Raw genomic sequence first — 14,590 nt, forward strand, 5'->3', positions numbered from 1 at the left:
AGAAGAGTTCGCTGCACTTATCTGAAGCCGCCGCGGAGAAGAGGTCCCAAGGTAAGACGTGCGGTTCAACAGAGCCGGAAGCTGATTCAACCTTCAACTCCCCACGAAGAGCAGAAGGATGATCATGTACCCGGGACATCTGATACCCAGCAGTCTGTTGTTCTAGGCAGCCCTCTTCCCTTGCGCATACCCAAAGCTGTCGTTGAACCTATTGTCCGTCTCTATCAGCGACATTCTTATAATGTCTGGCCAGTCATAAATGCCGACGTACTACTTGAGCAACTTGATCATATCAGTTTTCATGACGCAGGTCATGTCGTAGATGGCATAGCTTGTCTTGTTACCGCTCTATGCGCAGCAACAATGGCCCAACTGCATCTCGCTCCGGTGAAGAATGATTCAATGGCCATTGATAGCACAATTATGGCACAAATATGCCTGCAGGTACGACCTAGATATCTCAATTACAACATGGATCCCGACTTGATTGATATCCTGGTATCTTTCTTCTTGCATGTGTATCACGCCAAGGTGAATCGGCGCACTGCTGCCATGATATACATCCAAGAAGCCATCTCAAATGCAAAGATGCTTCGTTTGGATAAGGGAATGCTACATCTAAGTGCGCTTAAAATTGGCCGAGAGTTTGATATCATCTCGAATCCGTCTTTAATATTCCCCTTGTTGTGGGTTTCCGAGAGGTAAGGCGATGTCGATTGGGATGTCGATTAGGTGATTCAGTTGGCTGAAACTTTGATATAGAGGATATGCAATGCACCTCGGCCTATCTCCATCTTACATCGAGTCGCCACGACTCACAGATCTTGAAGAGTCCTCAAACGATGCTCACGTACAAGGCCTCTTGGATCTTGTGAAACTTTTCATGGCGTTCGATCGGATTTCAATTCATCGTAGATCTGGCAACAAGTCAAACTCCGTGACATGCCTGGCCGAGACAGAAAATAGATTATCCTCATTATGCCTCGGGCTTGCTAATCAGAGGTCGACAAGAATGGCAGATTGTCATATTACACGAGAGTGGATGAGAACAATTCTATGGCAGGAAGCGTTGTCTATGGGGTTACTATCTTCATCAACTTCGACAGATGTGATGACTTTCAGCTTCCCTGCGAAGGTTGGACGCGATTTGCTTCATTCCTTGAGGTTCTTCTCTAAAGGAGACTTACTACCTCTTGGTCGAGACCAGGTTTGTTCTTTATAAGATTTCAAGGAATAAATCAAACGCTGACATCCAGTAAAGCTCTTAAAATGCTTTGAAGTAGCGAACTCTCTTGCGGACACTGCTCTACTAGCCTCTACTGCTTCCCATTCCACCTTACAAATATCATCAAAGGACTTCTTACACGCGCTATATCAGAAACTCTCGCCATTCCTTGAACAAGATCCAACACTAAACTCCATTCTTCGGGCTAAGACGGCTGAAGCTCTTCTTCTAGCGCCAGCTCGATTGTTCATCATGGAACCATCCAGTCTTCACGATGAGAATAGCACGTTGTCAATTGGAAGAAAGCAAGATATTGAAATTGATGAGTGGGAGTGCTTATACTCAAACCAGAGCCTCGAGGAAGTTCATTATCAGTCAGTACTATCTGGAAGAACCTAACCCAGGAATGCCAGACATTCGACCCAAGATATCCAGGTAGCTAATCTTATTGAGATCCAATGTCAGATATCAATGAGCGATTTGAAGGACCACTCGTCCTGCAATATCACCCCTCTCCATCTCATCATATACCTGAGGTAATTCTCTAAATTGCCGCACCTTAATGACGGGCTTCACCACACCCCCCCGAACAAGATCGACTGCCTCCATACATTCCTTCAAAGACCCAACCAAGTTACCTGTAATTCGCAACCCCTTGATCACGATAGTGCAGATAGGGGTTTCGAGACAAGGCCGGCCTGGTGGGATACCTACGCAGCTAAGACTTCCTCCAACCCGTAGCATTTCACATGCATGCGCAAATGCGTTTGCATTACCAGCTGTAACAACCGCAGCATGGGCCCCAAGGCCAGTTATCTCTTGCACTCTTTTAATTGGGTCTTCTTTAGCAAAGTCGATAAACTCTTGCGCTCCAATTTCACGAACAAAATCCCGTTTTCCAGGCCCGGTATCTACACCAATGACGAGAGCACCCTGAGCCCGCGCGTATTGGACTGAAAAAGTTCAAATATTATTACTTGCAAGCATATCAAGTATATGAGAGAAGAAAAAAACTTACCAGCCAAATGACCGAGACCTCCACCAGCGCCAACAACCACTACCCAATGCCCAGGACGAAGGTTCACATTTAATACCGCCTTGTAAGCCGTCAGTCCTGCACAGAGAACCGGTCCCATGACAACGGGGTCAACATCATCTGGCAATACGGTCAAATAATCCGCATCAAGAGCAATATACTCCTGGAAACTTCCATCTTCATGATGCAAGTGGTTGGTACTATTAACGCAATACTGTTCCGTCCCAGCAAGACAAAACTCGCACCGTCGACAAATTCGACTAGAGAACCGAATTCCCACAAGTCCTCCAACTTTGATCCCAGTTCCGTGTGTGATATCCGGGCCTAAAGAGATGATTTGACCGATCCCCTCATGCCCACCGACATGAGGCAGCTTTATCTGCGTGATCGGGTTTCCATCTGGACCGGCTGCGGTGCCGGCTCTAGTGTGTAGGTCTAGGGACTTGTTAGATATTTCATTTGTGCCATAGAAAAGAGTATTATGTTAACTCTTACCACTTTGACAAACACCCGTGTATAGAACTTTTGCGAGAACCTCATTTTTCCCTGGAATTGGAACTGGGTAATCTGTTTTGAATTCGACTGAACCACCTAGATCGCGGACTAGGGCCACGGTCTGGGTTTGGGGAACGTCGAGGGAACCCATGATGAAGAGGTTACAGAGATGGAAGGAAAATATAGGAAGAATATGAAGATCAAGTCTAGAAGTTGAAATAGGGGAGCAGAAAGGTCTATTTATAACTTTGAAGCAATAGTACACTAGAGTCCACAGGTAGTACGTCTACCCTACTCCTGTGTTCCACAGTTCGTTATTCAATTGGCTAACTTGGGTGGTGGCTATGGAATTACGTCCTGAATATAATGCGTGGGATGGGTATATCCGCAGTGAGTGAAGCTGCTTCCTGTATCATGTTACTACACAATTTCATCTATCCATAATACTCGCGTGGGGGGTTGGATGAAGCTGCCTAGGCCCATGCGTAAGCCTTGTAGGAAGAGTTGATTCTAATCGGAGAATTAGATATTTCTCCAGCAAATACAAATCAAGTAAAATTGGGAAACGAATTAAAGACACTCTATAGCTTACTTTCGCTTGATGAATCTGTGGGCCAGTATAATTCTCCGAGCCAATTCTCCGAACCAAGGTGGAACGTAGTAGGTTCGTGCGTTTAGTGGCAAGAACTTTGTCCAAATCAACATGTGTACTTGTACAAGATACTAATAAACATTCATTGAATGACTGAATGACCAGGGTTCTTGTACGTCAAGGGTCCAAATAATTATCTCCAAACAAAAAAAGTCTTCAACACTCGCGCTCCAGAACTTAGGTCTATCCATCTAGAATACATCATTTTTTCATGATATACAGTTTTTCGATAACTCATTCAGACACATTGGACACTGACATGAATTTAACTTGAAGTATCTATGTGCTTTTTCCCTGATGAAAAAAGGCTCGTGGCATAGAAAACGACTTGTCCGTCCGTACTAAATTATGCGTCACAATGGGCCTCTGTCCTGATTCAATATCATTACTTCTCTCCACAGCTCGATCATGAGGTGATTGGCCGCTTAATGGGCCAGTGAGTAATATCTCTCCAGTGGTTTGTTTGCGTAGCCAGTACGTTCGTAGTCGATCGAGAGCCGTTTTGAAGTCGTCTAAGATAACAGTGTCGCACAGACATTTGAAGATAAATGATAGCTAGAAAAAACTCGTCAGCTATGTCTCATACTGTAAATTGAAACTATAGGCGCTGGAAATAGTAGGATCTACCTTCCAAAATGGCTCGACACCGGTGGGCAATTCCGAACTCTTGAAAGCGTTCAGGACACTGCAAGTATCGACGATAATAAAAATTATGGAGAGGCACATCGATGCAAGCATTACTCCGAACCGAGGACTCACTAGTATCAACTCCCATAGTTTGAAGTTATACTGGCGTTTGATGGTCCAGAATAGAGAGGCTGTGGTGAAGAGCCACCAAGGGTCCCTTGACGAATTAGTTCTTGACTTGAAATAATATAATGGTGGGACTCATACACCCATTGCACGGCATGGGTATAATAGATGAAAGAGAATTAAGAATTGAATAAGAGATTTCATACCGGAAGAGTGGTTCAAGTGGCCGTGTCTTGAGGAATATCTTGTTGATGTTGTTGAAATAAGTGAAATTGGCATAAATTTCCAACACCCAATAAGGCCAGCAAAGTACCATAGTCGCAACATAGAATATTGAGACTTTACGAGAAAGAAATGGGCGGTTTTTCATCCAGGCGATAACATTGTGTAGCGCCCAGGAAACGTTCAATCCTATCGCAGTCACAGATAGATACCAACCATATGTAGGATCATGAGGGAAAATGAATGTCCCATGAGCCATGGCAAGGATCAACTTTGAATTTCCGATTAGCCAGTTTGTTCAAAAATCAGATATTTCTTTGATTGCACCGTCTCGAATTCAACAAGCAATAGCATACACTTACCTCTGCGAAGATCAATTTGTGCAGTAAAATGTGCCTTTTCATATTGGCAATTGTGATTGCAGCCATAATGAGAAGGCTACCAACCATCAATCCCTGGCCCCATGCTTCAAGAACCAAGCCATCGGGGTCGGTGGGCCGGTCAACTCGATCGGTCATGATCAACTAGTTCATGGTAAGAGTGGAATATCCGAGTGATTGTACCTGAGAAGTCCCGGTATAATTATGAAGATTTCTTGCAACTGGAAGAGATTTCAAGAGGGAGAAGCAAAAACAGATTCTTGTGGAAAAACGCCAGGCTAATCTAGTCTAACCAGGGGCATCCTCCACAACGCCCTGCTACTTAAGGTTCGACCACTGGGGAAAGGAACTTCCGAGGTATAACTATAACAGTTTATAGGAAAAAGAAGCGGATCTAGTGGGCTTCAAGTTGCTAATTGGGCGTGGCTTGGATACGTTGAGGGCCAAGGCGACCCTTCCAAAGTCCCCATGAGACATTCAAAATAGAAATGGTCGTGACTAAGTCGCCTGAAAGGATTCATTTATACAATAAATTACTCTTAAAGTACTCGGATGCGCCATTTATAATATCTGCTAGTAAACTGATCTGCGTTATGTGGGAGTTTTTACTTCGCGCGACAGTGGGGATCTAGCTTCCAAAGCCGGGACTTTTCTAAGAAGAAAGGAGTGTGAAATGCAAATGAAAGACGTGCCAAGCTCGGAATGTCTTTTTTGCGGATTTCGAGGGCGAGGCAGTATCGATTTAGGTGAGTGCTGAATCGCTATGGGATGGAAGAGCCCGAGGAGTGGCAAGTGTGAGTTACGTGATATTCCCTCGTGCTTCTGCCAGAGGCTTGCTAACAACGGAGTTGTTGTCCATTTAGGAAGAGAGCCCCAGAAGCTGTGTTTATTAAAGGAAGTTGGTGGCGTGACACTAAATTGAGTTAGTTTCAATACGCGACTGAAGCGTAAGCCTGGAAATCTCTGCCTCAGCTAACAGAGAGGCTCCTCGAATAAGGGAAGGCTTATCATTTGTCCATCTAATTAGGGAGTTACGATTAAACCCTGATGGACTTCGTAACGAATGAAATACTCGACATGACACTTCACAGCAGCTCATAAGGAAATGATCGAGCAGATGAGAATCGACGATGTTACGCTAAAAACACTTCAACTCCGCCATTTCCCCGCGGCGGGGGCGAGAACTGGGGAACGAGCCAATCACACAAAGGACTTCATGATAAAGACGGCCGATGCAAGATTTATTTGGTGGAGTGAGGTTACTACGTCGTGTTTGTGGAGAAAAGTGTATAACAGAAGTCCATGGCCCGAACGAGTGCTACCAACACACTCGGCTTATTGCTTAGGAGTCGATCCTGGCATAGTACCTTTCGTATCTCCAGCTGTCTCTGCATGCTCAACATGCAATGCCTCTTCCATATGCTTGTGCCCATGTTTTGCCCCTCCAAATACCTCTTGCATCTCTTCCAGAGAATATTGTGATGTCTAGTCGTGTGAGCCATGTGTGTCAATTTGATACTACAAGTTGGACATACCTCTTTCAAGACCAGCCACGAATACACAATGATGGCATAGTTAAAGATAGCAAACATCAGAAACATGCGCCATCCGATGTTATCAATGGCGTGTGGAGTGACCTGGGACATCATAAAATTGAAAAGCCATTGAGAGGCAGCTCCAGTAGCAATGCCAGCCTCACGAGTTCTACTCGAGAAAATCTCTCCCATATAAAGCCATGGGAGTGGACCCCACGACATATTGTAGCTAAAAGCTTCCGCATAGGTCATGATAATGCAAGCTATACCGGCTGATGTTGTCTTCGTGGCATTCGCACTGACGGGATGGGTTGCCAAAATACAAGCAATGATCAGCATGAATGACCCCATGGCAAAAGCCCCTACCATGAAAGGTACACGACGACCAACACGATCCAACACGAATATCTGAAATATAAGTACACCGCATACTTTGACGAGGCCAAAGAAACCCGTAACCAGCTTGGCCGCACCGCCGGCGCCAACAGCACTGAATATTTGAGTGGCATAATATGCCAATGAGGTATTTCCCGTGAGTTGAGCGCAAAGCTGAATTGAAATGGCGATAAAGAACCTATACCTGTTGACAGGGAGAAAGAGTTCTCGGAGACTCAGGTTCTCCTTGACGCGAGCTTCTTCTTCGATACCAGCCAGAATCTCATCAAACTCTTTCTGGAGTTCTTCTGTCTCCTCTCCACCGCGAACCCATTTCAGCGACTCACGCGCTTTGTCTATCTTTCCTTTTGAAGCCAGCCATCGCGCGCTCTCTTTGACTGTACACATACCGATCAGCAGAAACGTAGACCCTAGAAGCTGAAGGCCCAGTGCTGTCTGCCATTGATTAGTTCCAACAGCCTGGTCTTTCGCTACAGCATATGTTGTCCAGTATGCAATCATGACACCAAGTGCAAAGAACAACTGGAAACAGGCGCCTAGCCGGCCGCGTATCTCCTTGGGAGACATTTCCGCCGAGTACATGGGAATCAAGACTGTCGCCGACCCGATCCCGAATCCAGCCACCACACGTCCGGCATAGAAAGTGCCCAGAGTACCTGTATTGATGACCTGCAATATTGTACCAAGTGTGAAGATGAGAGAACTAATGATAAGCCCTGTTCGACGGCCAAGATACGAAGCGACTGGAGATATGAGGAAACATCCGAAAAATGCGCCTCCCTGGAGGATCGAGACAGCGTTGGAGTTCACGGTGGTTTTTTGGGCTTTCGTGAAGTGAGCATAATTGAAGTCTTCTTGAAATGAAGATAGAGAAAGAACACCACCTGCATCATGAACGTTGGAAATTTAGTAACCCAGACTTGTATGTTAGATTTCAAGGTAGGGACGAACTGATGATGCCGGTATCAAAGGCAAACGCAAAAGAACCCATGCAGCTGGCCGAGACTAAGTAAACGGCCCTGAAGAGGCCAAGTTTGCGCCCCATTTCGAATGCCGTTGATTTGACTTTCAGATTTTGAGACACGGAATGGGGTAATAAGCTGTGACTTCTCTATGATTCCTAAACAGCTGTCCTTTCTTCCAAGAAGGTTCCTGTAGTAAAGGCTGGAAAATAGGGTTCTAAGCTCAGATCTGGGATAAAGTGGAGATGAAGTGGATTTATAGTAGATCATATTCTAGGGCTCAGTAATTCTAGTGAATTTATGTTTGTCTTTCAGTTCTGGTGTCAATGTCACTTTTGTTCCTTTCATGGATAACTTTCCGAGGCCAGGCGAGAGCCGACCGGCTTGCAGCCGAGTACGAGGGGAGTAGTCATTGCGATAATTGGTGGTCAGATAATAGCTAAGCTAGCGTGGATCTCTGGACAGAAGCATGATGAACGCTGATTTGCTTGAAGCAGGACGCGACACATCAACCAGGCTCTGTGACTTATATACTCTTGTATGCATTGGGAGTAAAATGTAGTCGGATTCTATATGGCACAAGAAGTAGCCGATGCTTGAAATTGCGTGCTTCTATCCCGGTGAATAGGCCATCTGTCAGTGTTATGAGGTGATGGATCAGAAGCAGAAGATGGCTTGCGGGGAAAAGCATCAAAGTATCGCAGAGGCACTTGTAAACTGCTTGTACCGAGGAATAAGATGTCATAGCGAGGGATTATCGCATTGCTAAGCTTGCCACTGACTAACTAACAAATCGATTCATATTGAAAATGAATAGCCTGATAGTTAGCTTTGATACCAATCCAAGCTACTAATGGAGAGCATCGTACTGGTACATGGTAGTTGGCATAGTTACCTACCAGGTACCGGAAACGATAGGGAGAAGGGAGAGGATGACCAGAAGAATGATTGAACTCTGACAGATGATAAAAAATAATTTCAAATTGAAATTTTAAGTTAAAGAAGTCATTATCAGTAGTAGCCGAAAGCTGGTCATCTTTGAAAAGATCATAGTGAGTCTTCCAACAGTACTAAGGTTAGTACTGAAGAGTAGCACGCGGATTGGGCCGCTATGATCCTCAAATGCTTATATGCGGTTTGTTACTCCATTTGAACTGCTCTACAGAGGTTTTCGTGATATTGGATATTATTCCTTTCACAATAGAAGGACCTATGGATCAGATGGGGCCATGATGGATTTCAATCTTGAACCATACGCACTCTATTGGTACGAGTTATATAGGATCCGTAGATTGCATCAATGCAGCTGTGATATTGGATCACAAAGGTAGACCTATCTCTCATGCCTTTAGATCAACCCTTGAAATGAATTCAAGAATCTCGTTCAACTGGCTTCAAGTGTGGTGTGAGTGGCTCAGATATCCCATCTTCACTGTCACTGACTGCGAGTGGTCGATTTGAAGCAGTCCGTGTCGCATCGACGCTGATCACCGTCGGTCAGCGCCGGTGAACCGCAGAACAACGCAAAAAAGAGATGCGAAAAAATATTCTTCCGTCAATGCCGTATCTTCTCATTCTTAAGAGTTCAACACGCATGTAAATGCCCTGTTCCTCATATTCCTCACTCGGGCCCGAGACTCGGGTCCACAAGGACCTGCCATTTCAAGTTTATTCGGAGCCGATCCCTCGCCAGGGGAATCTTCGCCTCTCACCCTTCCCACGGGGCCTCGTTCTTTGGTACCACCACTCGCGTTGCTTTGTGGCCTCCCCACAACCCTTCATTTCTTTCCAACATGGATACGACGCGCGCACTGCCGACAAAAGTGACTTATTCGACCACGCGAGTCTCGTCTGAAACGGGTCAATTTGCCATGCGAAGCATACAGCCACGCTGATCAGCTCGACGATCCTTCACCTTGGCTATCGCTAGTTTTCTGTAGTGCAATTTGGTTGGTCTATGCATGTTCACAAACTTTCGATCGATATGGAGATTACCCCGTATCCCATTGAGGGGTTTTATGAGGATTGTTATCTGATGCTTGTACGTGCCACAAACCTTGTCCCTTTAACATCTGGAGATATTCATGGAGTGATAGGTCCGCAATGACGAGAGCCAAGGGAAATGGATCCCGAAAACCCCGGGTACCGGGGGATATGGTGGATTGAAGTGGTGGAAGTCCATCAGGGAGCTCGTCGGGAACCACCGTGGTTGGGCTTATGACGATATTCGAATCCACCATCCGCCCGGACTGCGGCAATGATCTTCAGGGCTTGGTTTGAGGACGCGGGACATGAAGGGGCAATGCCGGATGTCGTTGGGATTTTTTTTCTTTTTTAAAAAAAGGAAAAGATGCTGCGCTGCTGGTAGATTCGAATTCGCACGCCTTCGCAGCTCTGACTGTCGCCATTCTTTTATTCGAGCCTCATTCGTTCCTTTTGAAGTATACAACTTGCATACCAACAACGGCTCTATCAAATTGCGAAAATGACTCCCTGGTGGTATACTGCCGGCAGCGCGCTGCTTCTATCGATCAATGTCGCAGCTTGGGATTACTCGACTTACAAGTCCATGGACTTTCAGCCTCCTACACTGGTAGTCAATAAGACTGGTACAACTGAACCGGGATTCATCTTCGTTGGACCCCGTGGAGGCGTGCAGCCCGCAGGCCAGGCGGCACTCATCTATGATGACGAGGGAAATTTGGTTTATGAGGGCCCTGAGGAGGTGACCGCGAACTTCATGATCCAGCAATTGAACGGCACTGATGTTCTCACCTTCTGGGCCGGTGATATGATGGATATTGGGTACGGCTACGGAACAGTGCACATTCTCGACAATACCTACAAAGAGATCCATACCGTGACTCTGACTGGTGACTTTGTCACCCCGGATAACTCGACGAAGGATTCTTACATTGATCTACACGAGAGTCGCATCACCCCTCGCAATACCCTTTTGGTCACCGCGTATAATCTCACTCAGCATGATTTGACTTCTATTGGTGGCAATTCCTCGGACTGGATGCTCGACAGCCACTTCTACGAAATTGACATTGTCACAAACGAGATCCTCAATTCGTGGAGCGCCCTCGAGCACGAGGATGATATCCCATTGACAACTTCTCACCAAAAGATCGCTGACGATGTTGGTACTCAAGACGCGCCTTACGATGCCTATCATATCAACGCTATCACCACTACCAACGATGGATATCTGGTCTCGCTTCGTCATATGTGGTCTGGCTACTATATTCACAGCAACGGTAGTGTCAATTGGCGCATCAGTGGTGAAGATGGTGGAGATTTCAAGCAGATCGGCAACACCAACTTCTCGTGGCAACACGACATGCGTGTCTTCAATGAAACCGACGAAGGCCTGGTCCTGAACCTTTTCAATAATGCCAACACTCCCACCGATAACGAGTCTCCGACAACTGGCATTAGTCTGGCCATCGACTTGACCAAGAAGACTGTCACTAGCCTTCGTTCCCTCAGTGACCCTGACGATGCCATCCACTCTGTCAGCCAAGGAAGTTATCAGCTGATTAGTGAAACAAGCAACCACGTCTTCATGGACTATGGTTCCATCTCGAAGGTGAAAGAGTACGACGGCGACGGAAACGTTGTTTTCAGCGCTCAATTTGGCGACGACGATGCGGTTGCTTCTTACCGTGGTTATCGATGCCAGTGGAGCGCTGTTCCATTCTGGAAGCCTACCGTGAATGTAGCCCGTACCGATGATGGTGCGACGGTTTATATGAGCTGGAACGGTGCCACAGACTATGATAACTGGGCCATTTACTCTGCCGCTTCTGAAGCCTCGGTCAACAACCAGCAGATCAGTTCTGCCAATCGCACTGGTTTCGAGACTATGGCAAACCTGACCAGCCCTCCCACCAACTACATTCAAGTTGCCGCCCTTCAGGGCACTACAGTTCTTAGTACATCTGAGATCGTCTCCTTCTAAAGAGGAGGGACTCGGTTTTTTCTGTGTATATACTTGTCTTTTCATCCCTTAAAAGGGAGTAAATATAGAGCCCTTTTATTATCGACGAAGAACCTTCATGTAGTGATACTAGTATACAGCATAAGAACTAATAATACTGTAGATTGGAGGACAACATCTTAAGTCAAGGTGATGTCTACAAAACTATAGGCATCCAGCCTCCGAGGCTGGATATAGACGAGTCGTCCAAAGGTGATCCTCAAGGCTAGGGTCGATACGGTGATCATTAATATCGGATTGCATTTCGATTACTCGGCAGGCCACAGGCTGTATCACTGAAAGTTTCATAAACGATAAGATCATACAGAGCTGCCAGACTTGGCATTTTCATCTGAGCCAAATTGCCAAGATTATTTTTGTCTTTCTAACAAATCCCTCTATCAAAGAATCCAATAATGACCACTGCGTTTCACTGTAAGATAGTATTTTTGATACTTGATCTTCTTTTTCGAAGAACATCCAGATTGATTTTCCTCATGACAAGCTACCGTGCTTTCATAAAATTGAAGTAGTGGGTTTGACCAAGTGGCATTGAAGATTACTGCTTTACTATGGGTACTCCGTACTGTAGCCAGAAACACTCTCAGGTGCAGGATCCACCAACGATCGACTATTTTTAGCCCCACTTGAGCAGCCAGGCAATACAGTCCTTACGCTAGTAAACTTACCTCACTTTTCCTTCTGGCTTCATTTTCTCCTGGTTTTTAAGACTGGATATTTGACGTAGGCACCACAATTGCTGGCGGTCGTATCACGTGACTTATTGGTACAGGACAAATGTTCGTCAGAGAACCCTAGGCTTCAATTCTCAACGCGGGTGCAGCGCGTCAGTTCGATGGTGACTTCGTGTATAACTCACCAATCCGCCACATCCGATGATGCCTCGTAGAACACATCGCAAATCACGTAACGGCTGCATAGAATGCAAAAGGCGTCATATCAAGGTATCGATCTATAACCACTTGAAGTCTCTCTGGCAGTAGCGCTAACTGGACGAAAGTGTGACGAAAAGAGACCTGTTTGCTCGCACTGTACGAGCTCAGAGCGAGAGTGCGAGTATGGTCCTGGTTTTGAGCCTCAGATAAGGCGGACCGAGCCTCCATCTACTCGATCAGTTTCTTCGCAGCCACAGACGCCTAGCCTGATTGAACCGACAGAGTCTGATGATGGGCATCAGCCTGTGAATATGCAGCATGTGGAGCTTTTCTACCATCTCTCCACGGACGTTCTCGATTCCTTTCGTCCAGAATTTCAAGGAATTGATTTCCCAGCTCGCCAGATTTTGAAAGAGGTGACATTAACGCCCTATCTCATGAATGAGCTTCTTGCACTTGCTGCCATACACCGAAGTACAGTAGAACCAAGGCAAGAAGTAAGGTCATTTTACCTACGGCAAGCGACTGAGCTTCAAACATGCGCTTTGTCAATATTCAATACGACTCGACCAAATGTCAACGCCGAGACATGTGTTCCCATTTTGATTTTCTCTTCGAGTCTCGGCGTACATGAGATGTGCAAAACACTTATCTTTCGAGAAACTACTTTTGAGCCCTTCATGTCAAAATTCGTGGATTATGTTTCTTTGCATCAAGGAGTTAAAGCAGTTGCAAGGGGCTCTTGGCATCTTCTAAGAGAAAGTATTTTGGCATCATTTGTGAAACAAGGGGAATCTTCTGTCGCTGATAGTGGATCCTCGGAAAGCGGAGAAGTCTACCAACACCTACAAAGCCTTCTGAATTCGAATGGTCTCAGTTCAACAGATGAAGCTAGCTGCAAGCAAGCTATATCATCTCTACAGTCTGTCCTGAATTTCAAATCTATCAACTCAGCAGAAAGTCTAAGTATGAACTCTATCTTGACTTGGCCTATTATCCTAGATCAAGGATATACTGATCTGCTCAGAAGAAGAGATCCGCATGCATTGGTCATCCTCGCACATTATGGGGTCATGTTGCACTTTCGCCGTGATATGTGGATGTGTGGAGATGGAGGGGCATTCATGGTGCATTTAATAGCTCAACACCTGGGTGATCAGTGGTCTGACTGGTTGGCTTGGCCAATCCAGGTCGTCTCACAAATTTGATCCTTGTGATTGTTGAGAAAATTCTTCTATCCAATGTGATGAGCATTGTAGTCATTACTTCTATCAGCACATTCCTCCTCCCTCCCCCATTGGATGATGCTATTTCGTGGCACAATACATTGCAGTTTCAGTTTAAGGCTTCACATATGGATACGATCTACAGCAAATGCCTTTTTCTCTCTCTGTACACCAAGCAGTGTCCGATTAGTTGGACAACTCAACGAAAATTACGCCCTCTCCTTCAATATTCCGAAGAATGGTGTACAACTCCACTTGAAAGAAGCAATTGAAGCAGGCTAAAATTAGACCAAGGAGACTGCACCGCTTTCCTCGATATGCCAGCTCGAAACTTCCAATCATGTTGAGATCTTTACACCAGCCAAACAATCATAAAAGCGTCCTTGTATGGGGATCGCTCTAGCAACCTCAATTTTATGTCGGTTGCTTAACTGGGATTTCGAAATTCAATGGCTGCCTATCGCCGTCTCAGAACGCTGCTGTCCGTAAATGGACCAAAGTGAATGAGTTCCAATAATTCAGGCAGCTTAATTACACATTGGTGCTGGGTCCATGGCTAGTCTCACCCTGGTGAGAGAAATTTGGAAAGAACTCCATATAGAATACGTGTTAGTACTTGGGTAGGGGTGGAAGAGAAACAACCCACTAATTATTGTGATTATACTCCCCTTTGTCTTCATTGGAATCTACTGGACCACGTTTCTCAGTTACATTCGCCTACTTCATACGTTCAGAACAACTGTAGGATGGAGAGCTCTTTTCATCCCCTCTGGTGTGATCACATCTCCGATTACGCACCCACCAAGATTTATGTGACACTTTTCGGA

At 45.7% G+C, this 14,590-nt stretch overlaps 6 protein-coding genes across 6 annotated transcripts; 3 read left to right on the forward strand and 3 right to left on the reverse strand.

Moving 5' to 3' along the window:
* Window positions 1-363: 363 nt before the first annotated feature.
* On the forward strand, window positions 364-705 carry N7469_010051 (putative C6 transcription factor; the record flags this gene model as incomplete). Its single annotated transcript, XM_056648956.1, has 1 exon — window positions 364-705. One exon carries the CDS (start codon window positions 364-366, stop codon window positions 703-705), a length of 342 nt encoding a protein of 113 aa, XP_056496087.1.
* Window positions 706-1,693: 988 nt separating this feature from the next.
* Window positions 1,694-2,907, reverse strand: N7469_010052 (zinc-dependent alcohol dehydrogenase; the record flags this gene model as incomplete). The annotated part of the gene is made up of 3 exons (XM_056648957.1): window positions 1,694-2,178; window positions 2,244-2,696; window positions 2,757-2,907. The coding sequence occupies 3 exons, from the start codon at window positions 2,905-2,907 to the stop codon at window positions 1,694-1,696; spliced, it is 1,089 nt and encodes a 362-aa protein (XP_056496088.1).
* A 780-nt stretch (window positions 2,908-3,687) lies between these two features.
* On the reverse strand, window positions 3,688-4,907 carry N7469_010053 (uncharacterized protein; the record flags this gene model as incomplete). The annotated part of the gene is made up of 4 exons (XM_056648958.1): window positions 3,688-3,963; window positions 4,036-4,252; window positions 4,368-4,654; window positions 4,746-4,907. 4 exons carry the CDS (start codon window positions 4,905-4,907, stop codon window positions 3,688-3,690), a joined length of 942 nt encoding a protein of 313 aa, XP_056496089.1.
* Window positions 4,908-6,098: 1,191 nt separating this feature from the next.
* On the reverse strand, window positions 6,099-7,739 carry N7469_010054 (uncharacterized protein; the record flags this gene model as incomplete). Its single annotated transcript, XM_056648959.1, has 3 exons — window positions 6,099-6,248; window positions 6,299-7,578; window positions 7,646-7,739. The coding sequence occupies 3 exons, from the start codon at window positions 7,737-7,739 to the stop codon at window positions 6,099-6,101; spliced, it is 1,524 nt and encodes a 507-aa protein (XP_056496090.1).
* A 2,402-nt stretch (window positions 7,740-10,141) lies between these two features.
* Window positions 10,142-11,623, forward strand: N7469_010055 (arylsulfotransferase family protein; the record flags this gene model as incomplete). The annotated part of the gene is made up of 1 exon (XM_056648960.1): window positions 10,142-11,623. The coding sequence occupies one exon, from the start codon at window positions 10,142-10,144 to the stop codon at window positions 11,621-11,623; it is 1,482 nt and encodes a 493-aa protein (XP_056496091.1).
* Window positions 11,624-12,540: 917 nt separating this feature from the next.
* Window positions 12,541-13,745, forward strand: N7469_010056 (Zn(II)2Cys6 transcription factor domain-containing protein; the record flags this gene model as incomplete). The annotated part of the gene is made up of 2 exons (XM_056648961.1): window positions 12,541-12,595; window positions 12,631-13,745. 2 exons carry the CDS (start codon window positions 12,541-12,543, stop codon window positions 13,743-13,745), a joined length of 1,170 nt encoding a protein of 389 aa, XP_056496092.1.
* Window positions 13,746-14,590: the final 845 nt, after the last annotated feature.

This window comes from Penicillium citrinum (assembly GCF_028827155.1).
Source record: "Penicillium citrinum strain IBT 23319 chromosome Unknown utg000009l:1.0-4274883.0:1.0-4276374.0, whole genome shotgun sequence".
In the NCBI taxonomy this organism is placed as follows: Eukaryota; Fungi; Ascomycota; class Eurotiomycetes; order Eurotiales; family Aspergillaceae; genus Penicillium; species Penicillium citrinum.